The sequence below is a fragment of the Artemia franciscana genome, chromosome 10 (genome assembly GCF_032884065.1).
Source record: "Artemia franciscana chromosome 10, ASM3288406v1, whole genome shotgun sequence".
Lineage (NCBI taxonomy): Eukaryota > Metazoa > Arthropoda > Branchiopoda > Anostraca > Artemiidae > Artemia > Artemia franciscana.
The window spans coordinates 14,668,187-14,695,687 of record NC_088872.1 but is presented as its reverse complement, the minus strand read 5'-3'; the positions used below and the strand labels follow the sequence as shown (position 1 = coordinate 14,695,687).

Here is a 27,501-nt window from a genome sequence, read left to right as displayed (position 1 = left end):
TCACAACAAAATGATTTCACGTTTTGAAAAATAATCGTACAATATTTATTAACTTGTGTTTTTTGCTTTTTTCAATCCCTAACCTCCAAAATAAATTTATGCGTTCATATCCGATTTATGGCTGATAAGCAGATGGATATATAGATGTGTATGACCATAAGTTAAATACAAAACTTGAACAATTTGTCCAATAACAGAGTCATACATCATTTTTATACAATCCTAATAAGGTCTTATGCCGGATTTTCGTCCCACTCAATCGGACTATCTGATTTAGCTTTTTCTACAATTAGCCATGGCTTGATGCCCACAACTACTTGATTTTCATTCAAAATCCGTTGATTTTGAATAAACATCAAGTAGTTGTGGGCATCAAGCCATGACTAATTATAGAAAAAGCCAGGAGAGATAGTCTGATTGAGTGAGAGGCAAATCTGGCATAAGCCCTTATTACGATTGTATAAAAATGACGTCATAAGTTATTAAATACAAAACTTGAACACAAGATAATAATAATAAATTCATCACATTACGAGTTTTGCTGCATATGAGAAATCGCGACGACCTATACAGGAGAAACAGCTAAAAATCTTGTGAACCTATAGGAAATAATGCTTTTTAAAATACGTCTCAGAATTTCGAAATTTCTGTAATTAAGTACTAAGGACATCAAAATAAAAAAAAGTTTTTTGTCCTGTTGGACCCATCTTAGATCTAGTCATATCTGAAAACCTTGGTTTTGTAAGATTTTTCTTATGGTTTTCTAAGAATTATAATCATAGGGCAATGTCACATTTCTGTCAGTGTTACCTCGTTGAACAGCAAAAACAAATAAGCAAAATTAATTATTTTTAATTTTACAACGCTTTTTGTTCATAAAGATTCAAATGTTAACAAAATGTTGCTTCCTAAAAACACTAAAACCTTCACAGGAAAGATATGCCTTCTTAAGGTTTTTTGTACATGTGTTTTAGCTTCTTTTTAGTAGAATCGGAAAATTTTTCCGTTTTTACCCTAGCTGTGGCGTGAAAACTTTGAAAAATTCCTTGATTAAATTCTATAAAATTATCATGTTCAAGGCTTAAAAATGACAACCATAATAAGTAGGTGCTCATGACATGATATAATCACAACCTGTGTTTCAAGTAATCTTGTATAGCACAACTTTTTTGTTCGTCCGCTTAGGTTGCAGTTTTAATATACTGTTTTTAGTGCTTGTGTGCTATTGTGTAACTAACAAACCTGTTTTAGGTGTGCTGCAATTCTATGGCGGAATCCCTACACCTCTTGCTCTTGTACATCAGCAAATGCGACAATACCACTTTGTACAGCCACCTCTTAGACAATTTTGCCCCCCTCCTCCACCTCCCACTCAGCCTCCAATTGAACAAAGATGCCATTCTGACCAAAGCGCGCACAACTCATTTCGGTCTTGTGATTCTAGTGCAAATAATTCACAGAGTAGAAACGGAAGTGTAAGCGAGCAGCATTATAAAAGAAATTCAAAAACTCCTCCGAAGAAGCTGATTAAAACAAGGACACCTCCCCGGCCCAGAGACATTCGAGAAACTTCTTTTGTACAGCCTATTAAAAATAAAAGTGATTTAGATCTCCCCATAAGACCAGTTTATAACCCCATTAGAAGGCGAGAAGAACCACTACAAATGAGGGCACCTCCTATCGACTCCTTCCACAAAGGACTGAGTCCTATTGGGAGTGAATCTGATAAAGACTCACCTTTAAGATTAAAAGTTCAGCCTCCTATAGAAGAAGATGAATATATGTTACCTTGGTCAGGAAGTGGTCACTTGCCACCCAAAACTAGTAATTCAATGCCTGGTCATAGTCAAAGAGATAGTAAATTTGATATAGTGAATCCATGTCGATCCCATCAGTTTCGACATCGTTCAGATGAAAATCTTATTGGGCCTCTACGGAGGTCTGATATACCTCGTTTGCATAGTTCAGCTGAAGATATTAGCAGTCTAAACAGGTCTGAAACTGGTGATAGTTCCTCTGATGAAAGCTATACGAGGTCTGATCCAAGTCGGACTGATGTTGATAGTCCTGTTCCTTATCCAGGGAAGAAACCAAGCTCAAAATACGTTTATCCAGATATCAGAGGGAAACTGGACTGGGAAGGAATCTCGAATCGGCAAGAGCTTGGTCCCCTGAGTCTTTCAAACCTGAGATCTGATTTGGGACCTGATAGTTCTTCTGAAAGTGCATCCAAAGAAACTCCTAAGGACCAAACTGATGGCCCGAAAATTTGGTTTGGAAATAAAGAGCAAGCAATATACTTTCACGGTGGATCTGAAACTAGCTGTATTAGCCCCTTACCTGTAAACACTTTAAAATCCTATACCGGGGAAAGTTGTGCAAGTTTTGAATTTTTTAATGATAGAAACAGTGATGATGACAAAACCCCTTTATCTTGTCCGGGTGAAAATACTCAAACCCCGACTCCAAAACCTTCGAAAATCCCAGTTGCGAGTTGGAGACTGAAAAGGGATAGTGAGAAAGTAAAAAACTCAGGGAAAAGCATCGAATCAAATGTGAAGGAGCGGGATTTTATATTTCCTTTTCGACCAAGTGACGATCCTTGTTCACCTGATAATGAACTGACTTACGAAGAAATGAAAAATGTGAATGACATATTAACGAATCTTTTAAGAAAAACTGTAAAATCCCCTGTGCTTAAAAATCCATCTGTGAAAACGACTGAAGTACAAAATAATCCAGTTCCAATTGGAACTGTTTTCGGACTGAGATTTGATCCAGAAGAAAACAAGATGACTTTGCAGCTCTCGGAAGCGCCGTCACCGATGTCTCCCCAAGCAATGCCAATGGAAAATAATTCGGCGTTGGTCACTCCTTCAGGAAGCCCAATGAAAGTTCAGCCACCTTCAAGCTCCCAAATTCCAAGGTGAGGAAATCTATTATCATATTGAAAATAATGCCATAGATTTGTTATTTCAGACTTTCTGTCAAAATCACTATTCAGTCACTCAGAGACGCAGCCATAAGTAAATGGTATTTTGATATATGAACTGTGTTTTAATAAAGCTCCGAAATTACAATATATAAGCAGCGCGTTTTCCCCGTGTATCTTTCTAGAATTGACTTCCCTTAAGCTATGCCTCCTGAAATGGCCCGAAGATCAACTATAAAAAAATAGTTCAAGTTATCAATCTATGTAGGGATGGGGTTTTATAGCACTATAAATATTGGAAACTACATAAAAAAAAGTAAAAAAAAAAATGGCTTTAACCTTTGGTTCTCACTGATCCGATTTTTGTTTAACGCAAAATGGTTCACGGATAGTGGATGTCGGTTCACACAGAACCGGTTCACTCCAGCTGTTGAAATGCAAAAAAAGAAAAAGAAAATATTAAGAGATAGCTAAAAAGTATATGCATAGGAATAAGCTAATTAAGTTACAGAAGCCAATAAAAACATTCAAAGGACTAATATGTATTAGCTTAGACCAGCCTTGCCTAATGAAAGATATAGTTCTTATCTTCTTTGCTCGTTTTCTTGGAAACATCCTCCCAGACCTCGGGTATTAAAATCTTGTGTTAAAAGGACACAACCCTCATGTTGCTTTTCAAATATTAATGAAAAACTTCAGGTAAACATTATTCATTTCTTAATTACTTGTAATTTATGGTTCTATAAACCTTCCAATTCAGAATAACGGTTGCGATCTTCGACTGAATTAATTATTAATTAAAAATTAGAAATTTTTAATTATCAAATTCTTCAACGCAGCCATTGAACCGTTGTGACGTATAAACTTGCAGATAAAAAAAAAAAAAAAAAAAAAAAAAAAAAAAAAAAAAAAAAAAAAAAAAAAAAAAAAAAACGGAGAAAATTTGACGGATCGTGCAAAAAAGGCTATTTTTGTATGAAATCGCATCAGTGGGAAGCCAGGCTAAATAAAGACCTGGGCCATAAATTCCCTTTTGCTTAAATGCCTGGCTCCAAGACGGATTCGCCCCGAAATCTGATGGTTTTTGCCATAATTTACACAGGGGTGGATCCAGGATTTTTTATGGGGGGGGGGGGGCATAATAGGTTGCTTCGATAAGCTTGTGAACAAAGAAATACCCTTAATTTAAAGGAAACCTAGACCGTTATGTGTCGTAGGTAGGGAGTGGAAATGGTCGTATATTTAATCTAAAATCTGGTGAGGATCTAAGTTCTAATAAATCTGTTGAAATTAAAATGGTATAAAATATTTATACAAAAAATAGTAAGTTATAAAAACCAGTCCGCCATAAAAAAAAGCTTTTCACCATCTATAAAAAATGTGATATTTAATATCTTCTGCATAATTTTTTGCCTTTGCACTTCTGATCAGTATAGCGATGAGCTAAGCTTTTCATTGTAAAAAAAAACTGGTCTTGAACCATCTTTTAGGGTCATCCACTCTTTGTGACAATTTGTATAGGTTAAATCATTTAGCAGGTCGCCTAACTTTGCGGCATCACTTAGTAAACATGATAGTAATGAGGAGTAGGAAATGAGGACAAAGATACAACTTGTATAACTTGTATATTTGTAAAAGATATATTAAACATTAAATGCTAGTTCTTTTAGGGGTGTAACAAGAAAAACAGAACGAAGAGATGGAAATGCATAGAAGACATTTAAAACGAGGGTTTTGCAAAAAAGTAGCGTATATTTTCACTTTTCAAAATTCAATATATTTCGCTTAAATTAAAGAATTCACAATTTTATAAGGAACAGTCGATCTCTCCATTTCCTCAACCGCCATATCTGTATATTAGACGGTCGATGTCTTCCTCAATATTTCGGTGAACGTTTATAATGGCTAGTCCTCTCAGCTTAGAGCTCTTCTGTTCATCCTAAAATATTCTAATAAAGACCAAAATCGTCCGAAAAATATGAACTCTAAAAATGATGCCTGTAGGTATTTGCTTCAAACTAAGTATGACTCGAAATGCTCCTTAAAGAGCAAATAAATATGTGTTAGTTATCTTTGTATTTCATAGGTATATATTGGTGATTTAAATTCTCAGGGTTTCAATCTGTGGAGGTTTTTTTTTTTTTTTAATGTTGATACTTTCAGATATTCAATTCAAACGTTAAATCTTGATATGTCTGTTGAGCACAAAAGTAAAAAAATTACAAACTCAGATTTAGCATTAAGTAAGAGAATTGTCCTGCAAAAATTTTGATTTATAAGCAATTAATTACGGAATTATGATTGAATGGCATGTATCAAAATAAGCATAAAATCCAAAGCGGTATATATTGGAGTTTAGACAATTTTATCGACAAATATGTGCAATCCCTATACAAAAATATAATTATATTTTGATACTGGTTTCTATTGAGAAGGTAAGAAATTCTGAAGTAATATTGCAGTTGCATTCCTTTTCCGAGGTTAACTCAAGTTGTGTGAATTTCCACTTTTTATCAACATTTTATTAGTAAATATTCGGAAAAAAATCGTTGCCATTCCACTGATTCAAACTGGGAATTCCGAGACACATCTATACCAGCTAGAAAAAAAAACATTATTTGCCTTCTTTTATAAACAATTTTTTTGGAAATCTATTCTTCTTAAATGATTACTCCGACCTTTAAAGGAGTATTTGGACTCGTATACTTAGTCTTAAGTACATACTTATACGAACCTTTATTGAAGTTCTTTATTTAAGAATCTTGCCTTTATTTTAATCTTTTAAGATGAACAGAGGAGGTGATATGTCATATAATGCAAAGCTTTGATTTGGTTAAAATAGGCATTAAAGTGGCCACCATTTGCTGACAAAAATCCAAAACTCAAATTACTAATTTTGCACTTCTCATACATTTACTTTCTACTATACAAATCCCTTAAAAATAACAATGTTGTAAAAACCACCCCGCTTGGCAAAAAAAAAAGTAAACCCAAAAAACCATAACAGACAGCCAAAAAAAGTAATGATATCAATTTCTTGACTTCAGTGCCATAGCAAGACTCGAAAACAAATTTTTGACAGTACAAAGAAGTAAATATTTTGCTTTTCAGCCTCGTTTTGACAGCACAATCCTGAAATATCATTTCGACAGCCTAAAGAAGTTAGAATTTTAAATTTCCTCTCCTTGTTATTACGAGATGAAGATTTTCGCCTCCCAGTTAGCCTTTATGGTTATCCGGACATCCCTTCATAAACCTTTTTGGTTAAATTAAATACTTTTGGTGTTATGTGTCATTAGTAAAATCTAACAGAGAACACAAAAAGTAACTAAAACTTTGTTTCAAAATTGTCTGCAAAAAGAAACAGTCTTAATATTAATATTAAAACCTTAATATGAAAAACCAATTGTAAACAAATAACTTTCGTCCCAACCAGAACAAGCGGTCCCAATCACGAATCTACCACTACGTCAGGGGGGGGGGGGGTTCCCTCCGGATCTGCCACTGAATTTACGTAAATTCTGTTATATTATCGCATCTTGTTTGCTATATTTATGGCTATGAGAACCCGTGCTACGATATATGTGTATTCTCTAGCTTAGGTCCTTCAGAATAGCTATTGATTTTTGTATAGTAATAATAGAGCAGTTAAATCTTATTATAGGTACAAAGAATTTAAGTGAATTGACATCCTTCTCTACAATGAAGTGTATGCGACATTACTAGGGAAACCTTGGATACTCCCCCTCCCCCCCTGCACTAGTGAAATGAATTTTAGTTATGCGTTATGGACTGTATAGTCACTTGTTGGCCCGATTATTGTTACAGAAGTTTCCAAATCTTTGTAATATAAGTCATAGATAAATTTAAACAGAGGAAAATGTGGAAAAACTGGTGTACTACACCTTGTGATTTTGAGAAGGACCTCACAGGCCCGAAGGGCTTTTGTATTTCGCTAAAGTTTTTCATAGGTGGCATTAGGTTTATTCAACCCATACATTATTGTTTGAAGTCTTTAACATTCTACAGTTTTCGGTAATAGTAATATAAGGGTATTTACAAACCTGAGTTATTTGGAAAATAACATTGAACCTTTTTTTTACCATCTCAATGTATTTATTGTAATATTTGTCTTTAATCTATCTACTCATTTCACTGTTCTAGGGCAATAAAAGCTACGACGGTTGAAACTCCGATTAGCGAAGTATCCGATGATATTTATTTGGCACAAAATTGGAAGAAGGCCAAGAAAAAATCTGATGCAAAGGTATTTTGTACTTTCTGTCTCAATCGCTTTTTTCATTATTTTATTACTACAATATCTATTTTGTATCTGAATCCTTCAGCAGCGAAACTGGCTAACTATATTTTTTTCCCATACTTGAAAATTTTTTTTGCTGCGCAAATCAAACTTTCAAAATTAGATCTGAAAACCAAATTATGATCTGGGCAAGTGTTTTGATGTTCCTATCTTATATATTTCCATAATTCTTAAGGCTTGGAAGACCTTGACTGATTCACTTCTAGTAGAATTTGAAAAGTTTGCTGTTGAATGTGACCATTTATCCCCCTATAAGCCCTATAAGGAGAGATGAAACAAAAGTGATAGCTTGAAACTTGCTTTAAGGTCCTAATTTTAGCCGTGGGAAGTTTTATTGGCCCAAAACAACTGAAACGTTGCTCATTGAAAAGTTCTTTTCCCTTGATATTGCCAAACCAGGAGTGAACGATCTTCATCGCTTCCCTCTATTGTCTATTTTTGCTTTGTCATGTTGACATAATTTGGTAATTGAACTGCTAATTTGGTAATCAAACTTCATTGGCACACAGCTTCTTTGTGCAAACTTCGGTGTCAAGTAATATGATGGTATTTTAGTGACATGATATTTATACTCTTTACGAGTGAAGTGGTTGTACCCATACAGTGTAATGCTAAGGTTGTTGGGATGTGCTCTTGGGAATACAAAAAAAGGTCCCAAAAATAGTTGTACTAGATGGCCAAAAAAAGAAGAAAAAAGTAGGGCTTTTCAGATTAAGTTCGCGTTAGATAATTTAAAGTAACATATAATCCCTATTGTTTGCTAATGTTTCCATTTGAAGTGAATGAACGTCTCAGTAGGCTTACGCCATTTTCAAATGGCTGAGCCTTACTTTCTTTGAATAAGGATATATTTCACTACAAGTTAAGGCAATAAATATAAAGAATAGGAAACATTTTTGAACCATCAAAATTTCGGATCACGATGTAATCACTGTTATTACTGTATTGATAGCCCAGTATAATTTTAATTTCCATCCTTCCTAGTCCTGATCTGTTGCATGATTAAAGCCTCATTGTTTCCGAACTCTCTCATCTTCCACTCTCTCTATAAAAATGATGAATGTCTCGGAGCTTTTCGCTTATATAGTAGATTCGAATCTGCCATAAAGCATCTGGTACTTGCAAACAAATCGACTGCAGAACGAAAACTTTGACTATTCTGTAAAAATGCTGCTGGAGACGCGCCTGTCTGTGGCTTGGATTCGTCTTTTTTTATCTGTTGCTTCGCGATGCTGTCTATATGGGTGGTGGGAAATGAAAATTCGACAGATTCGTATAAATTTTCAAAACCTTTAAACGCTTGAATCTCCTTATTAAAAAAAAAAATGTTTCTGTATAATGGATGAATATGGAAATATATTATATGGAAATATTTCATGGATTTTCAGGTTTGACTCTTAGGACACTTTTCAATGCGGTTTCAGATTCTGGATAAAATCATACCTAAAACTCATTACAACTTAAATGAAGATTAATTAAATTGAATCTTACTACTTAATAAAAAGAGAAATTAATATTCAAAGCGCATTTCTTGGGTAGTCAAGATGAGTGTTTTTGGGGTTCAAACCCCTACCCCTGAAGTGTGAAAACCTCCATATGAACGCACACTCATAATGACTAAAAAAGATTGTTTTCATGTTAGGACCCCTCCCCAAGCGGTTTGGACATTAAAACAAAATCTTGACTAAAACTTTGAAGTACCTTAAGAAAAGTACTTTTTTCTTTGAAATTTCCTTTTAATAGAATTTACGAAGATATACAAGCCGCTTTCCATTAAGCATAAATTTTTTGTGTTTATTGGTATCCTGGAGACATTTCAAACAGTTCGTGGTAACGAACTGTTTGAAATGTAAGGAGCGACCCGGCTCAATAGTAACCAAAACTCTAAAAAACGGAATTTTGATACTAATAGATACATCAAAAGAATCGGATTTTTATGCTCAATTTAAAGATATAAGTTTTATCAAATTTAGTTTTACCCATCAAAGTTTCGAGCCGGAGAAAAATTTCCTTATTTTGGAAAACAGGGGGAAAGCCCCCTTAAACTTCATGGTGTCTTATCGAAAATCACACCATCGCATTCAGCTTATCAGGGAACCCTTTCGAGTGCCTGTCTACAAAAATGTGGAATTTTGTATTTTTGGCCATAAAACCGATAACGTTTGCGTGTTTATTTGTTTTTTGTTTTTTTTTTGGTTTGTTTGTTTTTTCCCTAGGGGTCGTCATGTCGACCCAGTGGTCCTAGAATGTCGAAAAGCAAACTAAAAGTTCTAGTGCCCTTTTTAAGCGACCAAAAAATTCGAGGGCACCTAGGCCCCCTCCCACGCTCATTTTTTCCCTAAAGTCACCGGATTAAAATTTTGAGATAGCCATTTTTTCAGCATAGTCGAAAAATCTAATAACTATATCTTTGGGTTGAATTACTCCCCCAGAGTCCCGGGGGGAGGGGCCGCAAGTCACAAACTTTGAACATTGTTTACATAAAGAAATGGTTATTGGGAAGTGTACAGACGTTTTCAGGCGGATTTCTCGTTGGGGGAGGGGGTTAAGTGGGATGATCTTTCCACGGAGAATTTATCATGGGGGAAGAGAAATTCCATGAAAGAGGCACAGGATTTTCTAGCCTTCTTAAAAAAAAATCAATTAAAAAATAAATATGAAAGAGCTTTTTTCAACTGGATGTAAGAAACAGCATTAAAACTTAAAACGAACAGAAATTATTACGCTTATGAGGAGGTTCATCTCCTCCTAAGTACCTCACTCTATACGCTAATGAATTTTTTGTAATTTCAACTATTTATTGTACGACATTTGTGATTCAGGGGCATTCTTAAAGAATTGGGATAAAATTAGGCTTTAGTGTAAAGAGCGAGGTATTGACGGGGTGGCGAACCCTCTCATATATATATATATATATATATATATATATATATATATATATATATATATATATATATATATATATATATATATATATATATATATATATATATATATATATATAATAAAAATATACGAATATGAAAGCTTGTTACGTAAGCTAATTCGTAAGTTACGTATATGTATTACCAATAAAAACGTTTGTAAGAAAATTAAAAGTTCTAGTTGCCTTTTTAAGTAACCGAAAAATTGGAGGGCAAATAGGCCTCCTACCCCATCCCTTTTTTCTCAAAATCTTCCAATCAAAACTATGAAATAGCCATTTATCCACAAAAAAAATAATATGCAAATTTCGTTTTAATCATTTATATGCGGAGAGCCAAATTCAAAACAGTATTAATTCAAAAACGTTCAGAAATTAAATTAAAAAAAAAACAGTTTTTTCAAGTGAAAGTAAGGAGCGACATTAAAACTTAAAATCGAACAGTAATTACTTCGAATATGAAAGGGGCTGCTCCCTCTTATACGCTCTGCTCTTTACGCTAAAGTTTTTTTATATTGTTTTAAAAATTAGAGTTGTGAGAAAGGGTCAAACTTTAGCTTAAAGGGTGGGGCGTTTAGGAGGGAGTAGCCCCTTTCATATACGGAGTAATTTCTATTCATTTTAAGTTTTAATGTCGCTCCTTACTTTCAGTTGAAAAAAACTTATTTTTATTATTTGATACGAACTAAATAATGACAGTGGTTTGTATCCCTCCCTTTGAATATTTAGCCTGTAATAACGGTCGTCCTCCCTTTTATTGAGAGTTTCTCTAGGCTTTGGGGATTTTATTTAAAAAGCCTAACTGGGCTTTATATCACGGGCAGGGCCATATCTAGAGGGGGAAGGTAGTCACCTGATTTGACCCCCCCCCCACTTGTGAACAAAAATAACCCGTCTCCGAACAAAACCCTGGGTATGGCTCTGAGCATGAGCATAACTTTTTTTGGACTAAGCTATCCATAAAACGACTAATCAAATTGTCTTGAAACTTAGTATCTTTATAAATTTCAAAGAAATACCCTAGTGACTTATCTATGTTTAACTTATGGATGCTGGGAACCTAAAACGAAAAAAAAATGAAGTGGCTTCTCTCTCTTTTTCTTCTGTGATGATGCTATCTTTCACTTCTGTATTTTGAAGGTATATGTAGCCAGAGACTTGTAGCCAGACTTGGTCTTTAGAGTTTGTGGCTTGTTTGTTTCTTGCATTATAGTGTTTTATTATTACAAATCCTAGTTGAAAATGATACAAGCCAATCTTGGTAGGCTAATGATAATGATAGTTTTCTGTGCTTAATGTTAATTTGGCCAATTGTATCTGCTTATCTATAAATATACTCAGAGTGAATTTGTATTTCTATTTAAAACAAGAAGAAAAATGAATTTCATCTTTGAAAAATTATTTTAAGGACATGTACAAACCTACGCAAATTGCCTGTAATGAAACGAGCCAGTCAGAGTGGTCGGATGATGATAGTGATGCAGATCGGAGTCCTTTACTAGCCAGTGACCAGTCAGACTCAAATGGATACACAAGTGACGAACAAGGCTTGGAATATGCCTCAGTTTTAAATGAAAATGGACTTACTGATGCGGAAGGCAAGTTTCCATAGCTTTTCTTTCCAGTTCCCTCTCTAAGGGAGGTCCCTTGGTAGGATTCTCTCTTCATATAAAATGACTGAACTCTTTAATACAGAATCAAACAATAGGGTTATGCCAATGCAAGTTTCCTTATAATTCCCTGTTATATTGGCTAAGCGGCTAGTATCAAGAAAGCGTAGGAAATCTTCATCTAAAGGAGAAATTGACTCTTAACAGGGGCATTCAAGGAGTGGCTTTCAAACTTAGAGCACAGAAAATTATTGTTCCTTGAAAATGATCTATTATATTCCATCTATTCTAAGAAAATATCCTGCAATGATGCATTTTTAGTTGTTCTTTTTTTTCACTAATTAAGCATTAGTAATTAATTAAGCATTTAATTAATTACTAAGTAATTAATTAACTACTACTAACTACTTACTTAATATTACTAACTACTTAATAATTACTTAATATTACTACTACCTACTTACTTACTTAACTATTACTAACTACTTAATTAACTAATTAATTAAGCATTAATACTTGGACCCAAAGTCGACATGGTTGCAAAATCACATTAGCAGGAAGCTCATCTCTGCATACTTTTGTTGTTTGGATGAAGAATTAAAATTCGACAAATTTTTCAAAAGGTCTTCAGCGAGGCCACAACCGCGAAACAACTCCTTTGATTTCGTCAAAAATTATTTCAGTTTGGGTGGTTATACTTTTATCTTGGTAGCTGAAATAAGATCAGTAGGGTTGGAAAAGCTAGGTTTAATGTATGCAGCAGCTCAGGAAAGTAATTTTGGGGTATGTTTTTTTTCTTGTAGATGGGGTATAAATATAAATTCAAATATCTGGAGTTCATTGCAATTCCATGGGGCCTAGCTGCTGATTTTTTATCACTAGACGTTTTTGTAATTGATAGAAGGGTAAAAATACAGGCAAATCCATTCAGTTATTTGCTTACTAATCCATACCATAATACCCATCTTATAGTAAATGGTCTCTCCAGCTGAAGAACAGTCATGCCAGTGAGTACTAACTAAAAGTTGGTAGCGCATATTTTTGTTTGTGACAAACAATACAGTTGTTAGATAGAACTATAGGGTTCTTTCCAACTGAGACACAACTGTCAAGAGTTCCTATGAATTTCACGAATTTTTCACTCATATGTTTTCCCTCATTATTTTCTTAGTATAAAGTTTTGTATGAAGAATTATTTTCTTGAATACCACATTTAATTGATTTTCATTTAGGTGCTCTAAGTGATGTCAATTCAATATTAAATGATGACGTAGATGCCACTCACGATATGACGCAGTCAACAGCTACAACTCAGTATGAATCCGAATACGACAACTATCCTCGACTTCCGATGAAACACCCTGAACAAACCGAATCATTTTCGAACGAAATTGATCAATTATCCAAGACGATCTCTGTGAAATTTGGACAAAATGACAATGAAAAAAAGTGAGACAATCCTTAAGTACGAGGTGTGTGTGATAAATTGTGATGCAATATCTTCTCTTTTATCTTCGTGGCTAACTATTCAAACTTTGAAATATCAAGGACATCAAAATGAAAACAGCTCCTTAGCTTTGTTGTTGGTCTATTCGCACTTGGAAACCACGATTTTTTATGATTTTACTTTTGGTTAAATAAAAATTATGAACTCTTTAGGGCAGTACTTTATCAGTATTGCCACATTTAACATGTCAGCGTTGCCACGTTGAGAATAAATAGGCAAAACTCTTTAGTTGGATTTGGCAACGCTTTTCTTCTATAAGATTCATCAACAATGCCGATTTCCAATGTCAACTCCACCTTCAAAGTAAAGCTGCATCTTTTTAAGAGCTTTGGTATTATATGTTCTTAGCTCGTTTTTTTGCTGATTTCACGCAAGTTTCTGTTTTTAAATTTGGTGCCCGCTGCCACCAAAAACTTCACGACTTCATTTGGAGTCCTTGTTTAATTAAAATCAAATTCCCAATTTTTCGGACACATACATTTCTGTAACTTTCAATTTAATGAATTCAAACAATCCGAATTCATTTTTACTGTCCTTGGTATTTTAAAGAAAGAAAAGGGTTCTTCAAGAAGAGATTTTAAGAAGCTTTAAGGAGGTATTGGTTACGCAGGTCGCTAACTATATCGGTATTAAATTGAATAGCATTTTTTGAATAAACCACGATGCTGTTTGTGTGAGATGATTTTTTTTTCTGACGTTTAAGTTCAAGTTAATTTTAATAATGGCCGCATAACAGGCCAGATGGAAAAAAACACGTTTTTCTCTTTACAGTTTATGCCCTTAAACTGTAATTTGCCTTCCCCCCCCCCCCCTCTGTCTCTCTGTTTTCTTCTGTAATTTATGTGCGATTATTATCTCCATTTATTTGCGATTAGCTAAAGCTAATATCAGTAATGTTCTGATCATTTGTGGCCGCCATCTGTGTCCTTGGATATGATTCTCTGTATCTTGTTTCTGCTTTTCGTTTTGCAAATGATTTTGCGAATATCCTGGGGCAAAGAGCATTGCCTTAAGTCGTCTGAGTGCTTATCAAAATAATGTTTTAATATCCTGAAGGCAAGGTCAATACTCACTGTTCCTAATTGGTACACTTTGGACTCGATTTCGTTTTCTCTGACATTCGGCTGTCGATTTTTGAAATCATTTGCGGTCAAAAAAGAGGAATTAAATGTTACAATTCTTCGCCTTTATTGCTCGTATAATATATCTAATATCTAAAAAACTGGGATTGAAGAACTATCGTGTAGATATATAGATATGTTTCTAATATTTATCAAAGCAAATAATAATTGTATCTACTTAGAGCTTAGAAATAAATTGATGAGGATCAAATAGTTGGATTAAATCCGTATTCTTTTGCTCGGCAGAACAGTGTTGTCATGTCTGAAAACATTAAATTCTAATTTGATCTCTTTAAATGCCTTCTGATAATATATTGCAGCTTAAATTTGTTGAAAATCAATTCTCATGACTTGACAGGTGACACAAACCTTGTTGTGGCAAATGGTTTATGCTAGGGCAATACAAATGTCCTTATGCTAGGACATACAAATAGGAAAAGTAGAGATCATAAAGCATTATACCAGATCTTTAATGGGCTCTGGAATAGGCATTTTCAAAAATTCATCATTGAAAATATTAATTTTTGCTAAGTACTCCTTGCACGTACTTACGACTCAGACTAAATCATCAAATGAGAAAAAAGATAGGACTTAAATGGATTAATTCGCAAGAACTGGGAAATTTCAGAAAAGGGATGGGGGAGAAGGTATTCGTGCTCATGGGAGAGGGGGGGGGGTTAGCCTCGGTGAAAGCTGGACCTTTGTACTAATATCTCAATGTAGTCCCAGAATGTACTTTTAGTAAGCAAATATAACTGGATTAGCACTAAAATTTACTTAACCTCTTTTTCCCTCTTGAGGTTGAAGTGGGAAAAAAAAATAGAATTGCTTCCCATGACGTAACTGGTCAATTCAAATAAGACTGAGCACATGTATATGCATTTTTGAAGGTTCTCCATTATTTTTTTTTTTGTATTATTTATGCAAATAAGGAAGTTAAACGGTAAAGCCTGGAATCTGGGTATTGGTGATGAAAAATCTAAGCATTCTGATTTGTCTTAATTTTTTACTGTTTAGATCAGGAATTCCTTTATTGGTTGATTGAGATTCTCGCACCCCAGAAGGGGGTGCAAGGTTGCTGGGTTGTGTTAATGACTCAGAGGGGTGTGACCTTGGAAAAGCGCTGGTAATCTCTGGCTTAAATCTTTATTTTGGTCTCAAAACATTCTCTTGAAGCTCTCTAGGAGGCTAGATTTTGGCTTCTTATTAGTCTGTGAATACAAATCTTAATTTTAACCAATGGCTTACACCATGCAAGGTAGGATTTTCGCCAAGCGAATTTTTATTTTTTATTTTTCTTCTATTATTACTTCTATTATTTTTCCTTTCCCTTTTTGCTTCCCTTTTAAGCACTCATTTTTCTTTTCATTTACGATATTTTGCTTTTTTATACTTGTACCAATAATTACCATGAACTAATGTATCACTTGTCAATTGATACATGATGTTGTTTCTATGACTCACATAATACGATTCATGACTTTTCCATATATTTGTTCAAAAACTTTTTTTAAGTAATATATTTTATACATGAACTGACTCTTGATTGTGCTCTGTGTTTGCAGTATTTTTGGGGCCTTATTTTTAAAGTGTTGTTTTGAATAATTTAAGTACTATACTATGTCGTGTAATTTTAATTATTGGTGTAGATATGTTCTTTTATTCAAGTTCTCATTGTCTTAGTTTAAATAAATAGTTTTATTTAATAGTTTAGTATTTAATAAAAAAATAAAATAAATGAGAATAAACAGTTTCATTTGATAGTTTAATAATAAATAAAATAATTTTAAATATAAAATAATAATAATAAATAGTTTTGTTAGAAAATATATGTGTTTAGCTATCCTTTGCCAAACTTAGTGTTAAAAAAAGTCAATCGGTTTGTTCCAATAAAGCTTTTCACTTGCACTGAAATATACGCAAGTTGACCTCAAAACTAAAATAAACATGAAATATATGCGTGGAAAAAAAATCACAAAGATCATGATCAATGAAAAAACAAAACAAAAGTAACAAATACAAATCAAAACACAACGACCATAAAAAATAAAAAAAAGAAGACCAGAAAAACTATATTAATATAAAGGCTTATATAGAATAAATAAAAACTTTTGACGGAGTGGGCTTTAGTTTTATGATGGAATACTTGTGACGTTGACATCCGTCGGGCTTTGCACGGTAAATTCAACGATGCTCTCAAATTAGTCATTGTGTAGTGAACTCTAATTCAACATCCCAAAAACACAAAATTAAAACATTTTTGCTCCTTGGACCCATCTTAGGTCTGTTCTTGCCTTAAATCCACAATTTTTCTTTGGTTGTTATTAAATTATGAATTTTTTTTTGACAGTGCCACATTTGTGTCAGTATTGCCACTTTGAATCATGAAAGTAAACAAGGAAGTTGACAACGATTTTTATCCGTAAAAACTCAAATATTAGCCATTTTTTATTCCTAAAGACAGCTACCTATTCAAAGGAAATTTGTAGCTTCTCAACACAGCTTACAGCTTCAGCTACAGCTTGGTGCCATGTTTATTTAGCTCTTTTGTGGGGATTTTTCAACTACGTTTCTTTTCTTTAATTTGACGCCCACTACTACCAAAACCTGCAAATGGGTTTTATTAAATTCAGAATTGAATTCCCTATTTTTTTTTAAGATGTTTATTGATTTCTACTATCCTTAGCACTTTGAAGACTGGACAGATGCATTGTTTTCAAGCTAAAAATAGCCGTATTATTAGCCGTTAACTTCTTTTCCGAAATATATTTTTTTATCGGTGTATTTAGTCTAGACTGAATAGTAGTAGGCTTATCTGGAATCTTATGTTTTCTTTCATCTTGCTATTGTATTTATTTATACTCCAGTACAAGTCACGGGGAGAGATTGTATATCTTTAGCTGATTAGAATACAACTTAAAGGAATATATGAATCGGAATTGATTTTTGAACGGAAGTCATGGCCAATTGACGAAAAAAGCCAAGACAAATTGTCCAGGTTAATTTTACCCCTTGGATGGCCGTTGTTACTGTCTCCCATTTATGCTCCATGCAAACGTGTCTTTTTACAATGACGAACTAGAGTCGTACCGGTTGGAGGTTCTCGCAACCAATACGGGTCTATTTTACGCCAGCTTCTGAAGTGGGAAAAAAACGATCATTTTGAGCGTTTTTTACGCTGTCTTATTCAATTTGAGGGTTTGACTCGGTAAACTGAATATTTTCTACGTCGGGTTTGTGAAAATATCATCTGACGTCGCTTAATGTGCTGCATCATCGCTTAATGAAGCAAATGCTCTTCTTTATTGTATCAGATTAACGATGCTTCTTGACTACTAAGGTCCCTGTGTCGGCCCTGCAGTGCATTGCTGCACCATGATTCGATCTCTGGGTCCCGTATTACCAAGCTAAAGTCAAATACACTGCGCCACCACAGGACATATGCTCTTCTCTAAACATCCATGCTCGGCAAATTTAAAATATTTGCCAAGAAAACGCTGCCTTTTCTGTGAAAAAGCCAGCTTGTCACTCGCATGTGTTTCCACTCAAAATGGTGCAGAGAAACGTTGCGTCTGTCCAGTCATTCATTGTCGTTTTAAATTGATGCTTTGTAGAATTTAGGTCCAGTCAATGGAAAGCCAGTCTAGATAATTATCTAGACTGTTGTTAGATAATAATTTAAAAGGCGGTTAAAGAAAGTCGTACAAAATTACAAACTTAATGAATTAGGGTCGGAAATCCGAAAATTTTAAGAATTAGAGTGAGTCTAAAAATTAATTCACCGATACTGCAGCCTTGAACAAAACGTCGCATCTACAAAAAGTGCTAAAAAAAAAATAGGCTTAGGAGCGGGACAGTCCTACTGTTATAACATTTCTTTTCTGGTATTCGTACCTCCTCCTCCTCCATTCGTACCTCCTCCAATGCAGTTAAAGTAGTTGCCTTTCCACTTTTGGCTCGTTTTTTTTCCTTCTTTGTTCAGTGTTCAATGATGGATGTATTTACTCGCCCAAGGGCACAGGTACATACTCCAATACTTTTCAGCTTCGCGACAGAGGGAGGTGCAGTATTTTCTGTGAATTATCAATGTCTACACTTTGTGCATTTTACAAAATGGGGGAGATTAGTTGGTGGGGTTTTAAAAAGCGGTGGAGGGATAACCGAACCAAGCTGGACAATTTAGGCACACATGGAGAACTTTCTTTTCGAGGGATGGGAGTACTCCTTATAGCAGCAGAAAAATCATTTTTTAGAGGGAAATGAATAAAATATGCGAAGATTTTCACCTGTCCCGAATAATTCGTTTGAATGGTAAACCAGCATTCTAGAAAGCTGTTTCTGCGCTTGTTTTTAAATTGGGTTGAGGCAAAAAATGCTCTTAAGGGGGCCTGAGCTTAAAGAAAGTCTCTATTTTACTTAATTATAAAGGACGATAAATAAAAATTCAAGCAGGGATAAGCGATATTGCACAAAAAATACTGGATATTTTGGTCACATGTGCAGTGACCGTCATGAGCAAAAATAATTAAATATAACAATTAAGACCAATAATTTAAAAATAAAATAAAACTACATATTTTTAATGCCCTTATTTTTCAGTACAATACCGGAAACAAGTTTCCTTGACCGTCCAGGATCTGGTTCGTTAGCACTATTTGAACTAACAATGGGCAGATATTAAACGCGTTGTGTGAAATGAACTCTATCTGACTTTAATAAATTATCGTAAATAGAGTTCAAGCCAATTTCACAGGTGAATTTGGCTTGAACTCTATTTACAATCTCTGAATCTTTTTCTGGAATAAGATTTTCTTATTCCATAAAAAAAATGGCATTAAACAATGTGTACTTATTTTATTTTGTATATAAAATATTGGTCGTAATTTTTTTATTTTACTATTACTACTGATGACGGTCAATACGCATGTGACTGAAACATCCAGTTTTTTCTGTGAATTATCACTCTCTTCCTATTCGAATTTTTATTTATCATAATGAAAGGCAGTATGGTCTTCGAAATTACCTACGCTATAAAGGACAAATTACTCTTTTTTACTCAAATCTGACTGATTTTTAGTCTTAAATAATTTGTTTTCAGCCCTGAACCTTCCTAAGATGGCAACCCTGATATTGGAATTTATTCCTAATAATTTCTATGCAGCTTAATTGATCTGAATTTGATTGACAACATTGTATCTCACCTATAGTCTTAATTGTGCATAATATAGCTTTGTGTTTTTTCACTGTCTTGAGAGCTTTGCAATAATGGTTATGCTCTTTTAAATTAATCATTCAATATATTAGTTATCAAATTGATTAAGTGTCCTTGTAATGATTAATCATTGTTTTTGAATTTGTTTATAAAATATGTGCCCAAATATTATATTTGAGATCTATTTTGCAAAAAAAAATGTTTTATGTGCTTTGCTTATGTTATATAGTTATATATTAACGAAATAAAACGAAAATTTCTTATTTTTGTTATACATCTCATTGGAAAAAGGATCGTATAGTTCTGTGCACTACACATTGCAAGTTGCTCGTCCTCACATTTGACCCCTCCAAATATCTCCCATTATAATTTCCTAGCTTAGGCTTGGACAGCCTGTAAACATGCATACAGGAGGATTTCCTCAAAGATCGAACCGTCTGAGGGCCCTATCAGTCCCCCTTTTCTTAGTCCTCATGATTTTTTTTCCATTGACATACTTATAAATTTATTTTTAAAGCTTAACCGTCCCCAGAAGATTTCTATAACCCCCCCCTCCTTCGATATTAATTGATGGATCGTTAAAGATTTATACATCTTGGCTTATATGAAAACGCTTTGTACTTTATGAATTACGTCAATCAGTTTGACCGCCAGAGCTTTGCCTCGTGTTTCCTGCATGCAGTGTAACTACGAGAGCACTAGTTCGGTCAAGAAGCAGACGCATAAATCCGAGACTAAACCGAAATCGACACTTCAGAAATTGCATAAATAGGGAATGTTACCCGAATCTCCAGAAAACTTTCAGGTACTTGTTTGTGGTGAACATTCCAATAGGCTTTGTCGTATGTTGTGTCTACATGAACAATTCTAGTAAGTTGTGAGTATACTTTTCCAGTAAGCAAAAACATTTTGATAAATTTCCCGAGCCATGTCTTAGTAGACACCTATGGTCAATTCCAGTAGATTTGTAGTGGCGTAATTTCGTCAAAATCCTGGGGGGGAGGGGGCAAATTTGGAGCCAATCTTCCCAAATCAAGTTAAAATGACTATGAAAAATGAGCCATATAGTACCATAAAGGCAAAGATATACTAGAAAAAATTGGCCTTTTTTTCTGGATGCTCGAATTATGCAGGCTTATCTTAGTTTTGCCAAGATTTTTGCAGAAACTAAATTTATGCTGGGAGGGCAAACTAGGATCCGGAGGAGGCAGTTGCCCTCCCTGCCCCATAGCAAGTTACGTCCCTGATCTCCTGATAAAACTCCTAGTAAGCTTTCCTTGCGCGAGATAACATTAGGTTTTCTGAGTGAAATTCTGTAGACTCTTTTGGACGAATTCTGGCAGATTTAATGTTCATTCAGTCTTGGCCAATTAACATCTTAAATAAAAAAGAACATTTCACGGAATACCTGTTCACTTGTGATAAACCTGGGTATGGAGCCAATTGGTTTTTGCGTAGAAAGAAATTTATTACGCTAACATCTGATTACACAAGTAATGAAAGACCTTGAAAAAAACTGCACCTATATTTTCAAGATTGCCTTTTTTTGGAATTTTATTTGCCGTAATTGTCTTTGAGAATGTGGAGAAATTGAAACGATAAGAAAGTAAAAACTGATGGTGGTAATGACAGCGGTGATAAATCGAAGGAAAGTATAACGTCAACCCCCAAAATTCTAACAGGGGTTAAAAGGCCCTTGCCGGAAGATTCTATTCTGGATTCGAGTGGCAAAAGTTTACGACAAGAATATGAGAAAAACAAATACAGAAAATATTGTAAGAATTTTGGAGCTGTTGGAAACTTTACAATAAGACATAAAAGAAATTAGAGAGTCCCTTCATAGTGTGAATACTGGCGTGCAAAATATACAGATAACTTTTCGTGAATTGCGAGGAAGATGTACGCGTGTGGAAGGTGACGGAAGTAAAACAAGTAATCGGGTATATGGTTTAAAGTCTAAGATAAAAAATCAGGATAAATTCGTGAATTATTTATTTGCCCAAGTTATATAATCAAAAAATCAGTCTCTCGTGTTGCAGTATACGATAGAAAAAACAACTTATTGCTCTGGAATGTGAGGACTGATCCATCGTCGGATGCCAAATATACCATTAAAAGAGTGGTGAATGAGGGATTGGAAATGGAGGTGAAGGATATCTCACCATTCTCAGTGATACAAGAAGCGAGTAACTTATATCAAAGTTACAGATTATAAGGGCCGATACTTGTACTTTGTACTTTGTACTTGTTTCAGGACACAAGCTCTTCAGCTCTCCCTGGCGCTATGATCTGGCAGACGGTTGAGTGCCAAGCCGCTCGGTCGTGTGTGTGTGGTGCACATATTTCAAGCCACTGCTTGTCCCATCTTCGGCCGTGTCGTCGGAAACCACCAATCGGCTCTAGGTCCGCCTTGAGTGTGTTAAGCCAGGTCTTGACTTGTCCACCTCGCTTCTTCTTCCAGTGTGCGAGGGGTTTGCAGTATAGCGCCTTTTTAGTGAGGGTGTCATCTGACCTCCGACAAACATGGCCAAACCAAGTTAGGCGGCGTTTTTTTATTAGGGCTTCAATGTCATGCTTCTGGTGGCATCGTCTACGAATTTCGACGTTGCTAATTCTGTCTCGGAGGGAGACACCGAGGATTTGTCTCAGGCAGGAGTGGTCGAATACTTTGAGAGCATGAACATCCGCTGCTTTCAGGGGCCATGTCTCGCATCCGTAAAGGAGTACGGAGCGGACGGTTGCTTCAAAGATCTGGATTTTTGTTTTTAGTAGGACGTCTCTTTGTCTCCACAGGTTCTTCCTAAGTTGAGCAAAGACTATCGATGCTGATGATATTCTGCTCTGGACTTCCGTACTGCAGCCGCCGGAAATGTCGATGAGGGATCCCAGGTACTTGAACTGGTCAACGACCTCTAAACGGGAGTTGTCGATAGAGATGCCCCTTGTGAGTACATCCTCAGAATTTGTCAGAATTTTGGTTTTATCCTTACTGATCTTCAGCCCAACCAAATCTGCAGTAGCAGCAACATTACACAGCATGGCTTGCGCATGATCTATATCGTTTTCTAGCAAGGCAATGTCATCCGCGTAGTCAAGGTCTTTGATGGAGAAGTCAGGGCTTACTTCAACGCCTCTGGCAGATTGCATGGCGCGCTTCATGATCCAATCGATAACAAAGTTGAAGAGGATGGGGGACAGGATGCAGCCCTGTCTCACCCCGAAATCGATGTCGAAGAGGGAGGACAGCTCTCCATCAGCTTGTATACAGGCACGAACGTGTTGGTAGTATGCCTGAATAAGGCGTATCAGCTTATCAGGGACGCCGTCCTCTTGCATCGCAGCCCATATGCCATCTCTAACGATCGAGTCAAAGGCCGTTATAAAATCTATGAAGACGGCTATAGTAATCTGATTGTGTTTCATGCGGTGTTCGAGAATTTGCCGGAGTGAAAAGAGCTGATCAATGCAGCCCATTCCTGGCCGAAAGCCCGCCTGGTTTGGGCGTGTGGTCGTGTTTCTGATTGAGCTGAAGCGGTTGAGTAAAATCATGGCAAATATTTTGGCAGCGATGCTTATGAGCGATATCCCCCGGTAATTCTTGCATTCAGCTTTATCCCCTTTTTTATACAGGGGGATGATAATTGAAACTTTCCAATCGTCTGGGAGAACCTCCTGTACCCAAATTTTCTTGAGCAGTTTTTCTAGGTTCTGTGCAAGAAGCCTGGGGCTTGCCTTGTAGATTTCTGCTGGTATGGCGTCAATTCCCGGCGCTTTATGATTCTTCAGCTTCTTTATTGCTGCCAGGATTTCCTCTTCGTCAGGGGGCTCTATTTTGACTCCTGCGTATTGGTTAATGAGCGTTGATGAAGGAGGTGGGGGAGGTTGGGTCACTTGAAGATTTGGAGCAGGTGATGAAGGGTCGACTTGGGGATTTAGGAGTTTCTGGAAATGGCGCTTCCAACGGTCAACGACTTCGTCACGACTCGTTAGGATGTTACCGTGTTCGTCTCTTACAGAGGCCGAGTTCTTCGACCTCTTCCCAGTGGACTCTTTAAGCAGCTTATACAGTTTCCTAGTATCAGACAGGCTAGCTGCTTTTTGCATCTCCACCGCCATATTCTCCCAGTACTTCCTTCTGTCTTTTCTGCCCGACTGGTGACATAGCTTGCGTAGCTGTTTGAATTCAGCTGAGTGGCGTGATGGTAACAGACTTTTCTTCGTTGCAAGTCGGATGGTCTCTTCGGACATCCACCGTCTTCGCTTTCGCTTCACTCTTCCAAGAGTTTCGAGAGCTACCTCCTGTAGTGTATTTCGGAACTTCTGCCAATCTTCGTTAACCGACGACCCGCTCGAGTTCCCGTCCTCAGGAGACTCATTTGAGTGTTCATGCTCGAGGGCGGTGAAACGATTTGAAAGTTGAACACGGAATTGTTCTACTACTGTCGGGTCCTTAAGACGGGCAACGTCAAATCTTTTTGGGGGTTCCTTCCGTTTACGAGCCACTAGCCTGATCTTCACAGACATTTTGACCAAGGTATGATCCGACCCGCCCTTGGAACCTGTGTCAGGTCCTCTGTAGGCTCTGCAGTTCTGGATCGAGCTTCTCCAACGTGACGACACGAGTAGGTAGTCCAGCTGGGAAGATGTCCTTCCATCTCTGGATCTCCAGGTTATGACGTGTGAGGGCTTGTGTCTGAAAAGGGTGTTTGCTATTACGAGGTTGTTCGCTTGGGCGAATTGGACCAATCTGGTTCCTCGTTCGCATCTTTCGCCGTACCCGTGAATTCCAAGGCTCCTGTCGCCGTTTGCCTGTCTGCTGCCGACGTGTGCGTTGAGGTCGCCACCGATAATGAGGAGGTCACGTTTGGGGGTCTTTTTTACAGCTTCGTTGAGTTCGGCGTAAAACGTATCTATTGCTTGTTCAGAGCTGACCCTTGTGGGTGCGTAGACCGCAAACACTGTAACATTAAACAGTTTGCTTCGGAATCTAGCTTTTGCAAGGCGAGATGATACGGGCTCCCATTCTATTAGAGCTTTTTGTGCTTGGATGTTAAGGAGAAATCCAACCCCTGCACTGCCACTACCATCTTTGGGTCCTGAGTTATAAAAGAAGAAAGAGTTCTCTGAATCTGGTGTTGCTATCTCATGGTTTTCTAGTGTGTCATTTATTCTTGTCTCTGATACACAGAGGATGTCGAGGCCTAGGCGATGTATTTCACCAGCTATGAAAGTCTGGGTCGTCAAACATTTCATCGAACAGACGTTCCAGCACCCTATTGCAAGGGATTGTCTTGCAATAGGCCGATACGGCATAATGAAAATTGCAAAGAAATTAAGAGGAAAGGAGTTGCAGTTTTGAAAACACGTTTTTATTAGTCATGATGTTAATAGAAAGATGTGCCAAATTAGAAAGAAATTGTTGTTCAAAAGAAAATATTTGATAGAGAGAGGGTTTGAATGCTGGATACCACCCGTGATACTGCAGATACTTTCTGTTAAATCTGCAGGTAACGTTGAAAAGGTTGAATGGTTCGAAGCGTGAAAAAAGTAAATGGTAGTTTTTAGTTAGTTATTCATAGTGTTTAGATTATGTGGAGGTTATAAAGCAGTTATTAAGTGTGAAGGTTATCAAATTTTGGTTTGTTTATAAATGAAGTTGTGAGCCATATTCAGCCCACTGAGTTTGTTTTTATGTTGCGAGTTGATATGCGTATTTATATCGACCAGTTTGTTTATTTGTTTTGTTATATTTTTGTTTTCTATGTTTATTTTATTGAGATAGTTAATACTTCCTCGGATTTTATAAATTGTAGAAATTATTTGTGGAAGTTAGTGTTTTCTACTCCTTTGACCTTTTGTTACCTATGTTTTGAGATGGTTAATACTTCCTCGGATTTTATAAGATGTAGAAGTATCTGGTTTTGGATAATGGTTAATTTAATTAGTAAGTTAAGGGAATTTGAAAGGAGTCCACTGGATGGTGTTCTACATCGGGATTATGATGTAAGTGAGAATGTTGGGTGAGTGGATTCCTTGTATGCTTTTTAATGAGATGAGGGATTGGAAGAATATAAGAGAAATGGAAGTCTATAACATGAAGTGTCAAGGGATAAATACATCATATGAATTCCTTGATGAGCTATGTCTTAAAACTGAGCCGCATATCCTGGCGCTAAGGGAAACTTGACGTAGGGATCATAATTCTGTTTTATCAGAAATAGAAGGTTATAATCTGCATATGCAAACTAAGGTACTATACCAACGTGGTGGTTTAGCTGTATATGTAAAAAGTGGATTTAGTGTACAGATTAGGTCGGATTTAGCGGCTAATTATGAAATGAAATTTAAGTTTATGGTTCTTGATGCAAGCAATGCAGATAATAAGTTTATGGTTGTAGTAATTTGTAGACCACCTCCGGGTAACGTTGAGGAGTTTATCTAATTGATACATGAATTTTTGGGAAAGGTGCCAAGTTTAAGAATGCCATGTTTTATTTGTGGAGATTTTAATATTTAAATATGATTGATAGAAATGGTAAGGTAAGACATTTTGTTAACACAGTGTTAAATTTTGGTAGTTATCCCATAATTAAAATATGCACACGAGTGACAACACTTTGGAATCTATAATTAATGATATTTTGTAAATTTTAATTGTTATGCCCTACAGTGGTTATTGCTAGTGTATCTGACCATTTTGGGGTTGTAATATCAGTACTGTAATATCATAATATCATTGGTCCTAAGCCCAATAATAAAGTGTGTCAATGGTGCCTTTTGTAGATGGAAATGTGCTTTTGAAGTTTAACCGAAGATTCAAAGGGCAGGTTTAGACTTTCTTCAGGATAGTACAAATATTGATACCAATTTTGGTAAATGGCATGCAACAGTAAAATTACTATTTCAAGAGTGTTGGGAGTTTAAAGAGACAAAGCAAAGATTAAGTTGCCAATTAAACCTTGGATTACGAAAAGATTACTAAACTCAATGGAAATAAGGTAAGTTAGGTGCGCGACTCAAGGTTCAGCATCTGAAAAAGAACAGTATAAACAATTTAATAGAAAGTTAAAAACTTTTAAGAAAAGCAAAAATGGATTACTATGCAAAGAAATTTAAAGATTATGAAAGAAGCCCGGCTAAAACTTGGCAACTGATTAAGTTGTAACAGGCCCAAATAGTGAACCAGTAATTCCTAGTAATCCGCCGCAAGAGTCGGATAGTGGTGTGGCTAATAGCTTGTGTACAAAATTTTCAGAAATAGGGCTGAAAATATCGACGTCTGTGGAGTCCATAAATGGTGATGGTACATACCAGAATTTTCTTCCTGAAGCAAGTGATACAATCATTTATCTTCAACCAGTAAGATCGAGGGAACTTGAGGATACTTTGAAGAGTATGAAAAAATCGGCAGCTAGAATGGACTTTATAACCTTCCCAATAGTTCAAAAAATTACCCAGTTATATCTAGTCTTCTGTTGTACCTTGGTGATAAAGAAGATATGAACAGCTACTGTCCGATATCTCTACTTCCAGTAATTTCTCAATTTTTTTAGAAATTGATTTATAGACAATTCATGGATTATTTTGAAAAGAGGTTTTTTTCACTCTTGTCAATTTGGTTTTAGAAAAAATTGTCTACATAGCATTGTTTGTTATTTTTGATTACATTTGTTAACGATTGCCTAGATTCAGGTTTAAAGGTAGCTTAAATTTTTCTGGATATTATGAAGGCTTTTGACTGTGTTGATCACGACATTTTATTGGCTAACCTTGAAAATGCTGGAATCCGCAAAGTTGAAGCCAATTTTCCTGAATTAAGTGAAATGACAGTGAAAACTGAAAAATAAGTCATATATTACCATAAAGGCAATATAT

At 35.8% G+C, this 27,501-nt stretch overlaps 1 protein-coding gene across 4 annotated transcripts in view; it reads left to right on the top strand.

Annotated features, from left to right (window-relative positions):
* The window catches only part of LOC136031823 (Ca(2+)/calmodulin-responsive adenylate cyclase-like), a 191,284-nt gene extending 171,395 nt beyond the window's left edge, over nt 1–19,889 (top strand). For all 4 annotated transcript variants that reach the window (XM_065711646.1, XM_065711644.1, XM_065711642.1 and 1 more), the window contains exons 19-22: nt 1,252–2,926; nt 7,097–7,199; nt 11,585–11,774; nt 13,019–19,889. In XM_065711646.1, coding sequence (XP_065567718.1) covers nt 1,252–2,926; nt 7,097–7,199; nt 11,585–11,774; nt 13,019–13,239 — 2,189 coding nt within the window. In that variant the 3' untranslated portion in view covers nt 13,240–19,889. The remainder of the gene's footprint in view (nt 1–1,251; nt 2,927–7,096; nt 7,200–11,584; nt 11,775–13,018) is intronic.
* The last annotated feature ends 7,612 nt before the right edge of the window (nt 19,890–27,501 follow it).